At 55.1% G+C, this 1,299-nt stretch overlaps 1 protein-coding gene across 2 annotated transcripts in view; it reads right to left on the bottom strand.

Annotated features, from left to right (window-relative positions):
• Positions 1-6: 6 nt before the first annotated feature.
• Positions 7-1,299, bottom strand: part of LOC103460503 (transient receptor potential cation channel subfamily M member 1-like) — a 28,803-nt gene continuing 27,510 nt past the window's right edge. For both annotated transcript variants that reach the window (XM_008402704.2, XM_008402705.2), the window contains exon 28: positions 7-703. In XM_008402704.2, the coding sequence (XP_008400926.1) occupies positions 180-703 (524 nt within the window). In that variant the 3' untranslated portion in view covers positions 7-179. The remainder of the gene's footprint in view (positions 704-1,299) is intronic.

Below are 1,299 nucleotides of genomic sequence, written 5' to 3'. Positions count from 1 at the left end.
CTCCCAGTGCTCCCAGTGCTCCCAGTGCTCCCAGTGCTCCGGACCAGTGGCCCCAACCCACACCTGATTCAGACAACATTGTTCTGTAACTTCCTGTTTCCTGTTTTGCTGCAGAAACAGAAAAACCTCCAGAACTCGAGAAGACGGAAGATCCTCTGGTTCTGGTTCTGGTTCTGGTTCTAGTTCTGGTTCCGTCTGAACACTGACACCAGGTCTGTGACGCTGCTGGAGGGGCGGGGCTTCTCCTCTTCCTCACGCCTCTTTGTCCTCTTCGTCGCCTGGTTACTGCTGAGACTTTTGGATCGGAGGCTCGGGTACTTCCTGTCTTCATCCACCAGCAGCTCCTCTTCATCAGCGTCGGGTTCAGGAGCCGGAGGCCTGGCTCCCTCCTCTTCATCAGCGCTCTTCATCGTGGAGGGAGTTGGGCTGTGGAGCGCCACCTGTTGGGCATCTGGGGACGATAAATACTGCATCGCTTTGTCCAGGGGGACAGAGGACACGACCTGCAGCCGGCTCCTCTGAGCCGGACCGTCTGCGTCCACCGGGCTGCCGTGATGAAGAGGAGAGGCGGGTTGATGAAGAGGAGAGGCGGGTTGATGAAGAGGAGAGGCGGGGCCACACGGCGAGATCAAGATGTCCACGTTGGACAGAGACTGTGTCCTGTCCCTCAGACTGGAGACGTCCAGAATGGAAGCCAGATGACCTGAAACCAGAAGGAGGCGTTCAGACCGGGTTCCTTGTTTATTCAGTGTCATTTACTACAGAAACTCAGAACCGGCGCCACCTTCTGGCCAAAACACAAACTGCTTCAGGAATCACATCCAGTCAGATTTTAATAACTCAGTTTTAATCCAAGTTTAAAGATAAAGGGGAGAAATTCAGTGTCTGATGCTTGGTGGTCAAACATTAGCTGAGTCATGCTAGCTTCCTCCTGAATATGCATGAGAGCAAATTACATCACTTCATGTTGTAAGACAAGGAACTGAATCCTGGGACCCCATAAGGAACTCTGCAGACTCTTCAGCACTAAACGATATAAACTGGGATCTGGAACCAAATTCAGTGCCGGGAGAAACTTGGGGGAACCGTGGGGAACTGGGGGAGCCGGGAGGAACCAAGGGGAACCGGGGGTAACCAAGGGGAACTGGGGGGAACCAAGGGGAACCGGGAGGAAACAAGGGGAACCGGGAGGAACTGGGGGAAACGGGAGGAACCAAGAGGAACCGGGAGGAACCGTGGGGAGCCAGGAGGAACCGGGAGGAACTGTGGGGAGCCGGGAGGAACCAAGGGGAACCGGGA

This window comes from Poecilia reticulata, unplaced genomic scaffold, assembly GCF_000633615.1.
Source record: "Poecilia reticulata strain Guanapo unplaced genomic scaffold, Guppy_female_1.0+MT scaffold_251, whole genome shotgun sequence".
NCBI lineage: Eukaryota > Metazoa > Chordata > Actinopteri > Cyprinodontiformes > Poeciliidae > Poecilia > Poecilia reticulata.
The sequence above is the reverse complement of the archived record's forward strand: the minus strand, read 5'-3'. Positions and strand labels throughout refer to the sequence as shown.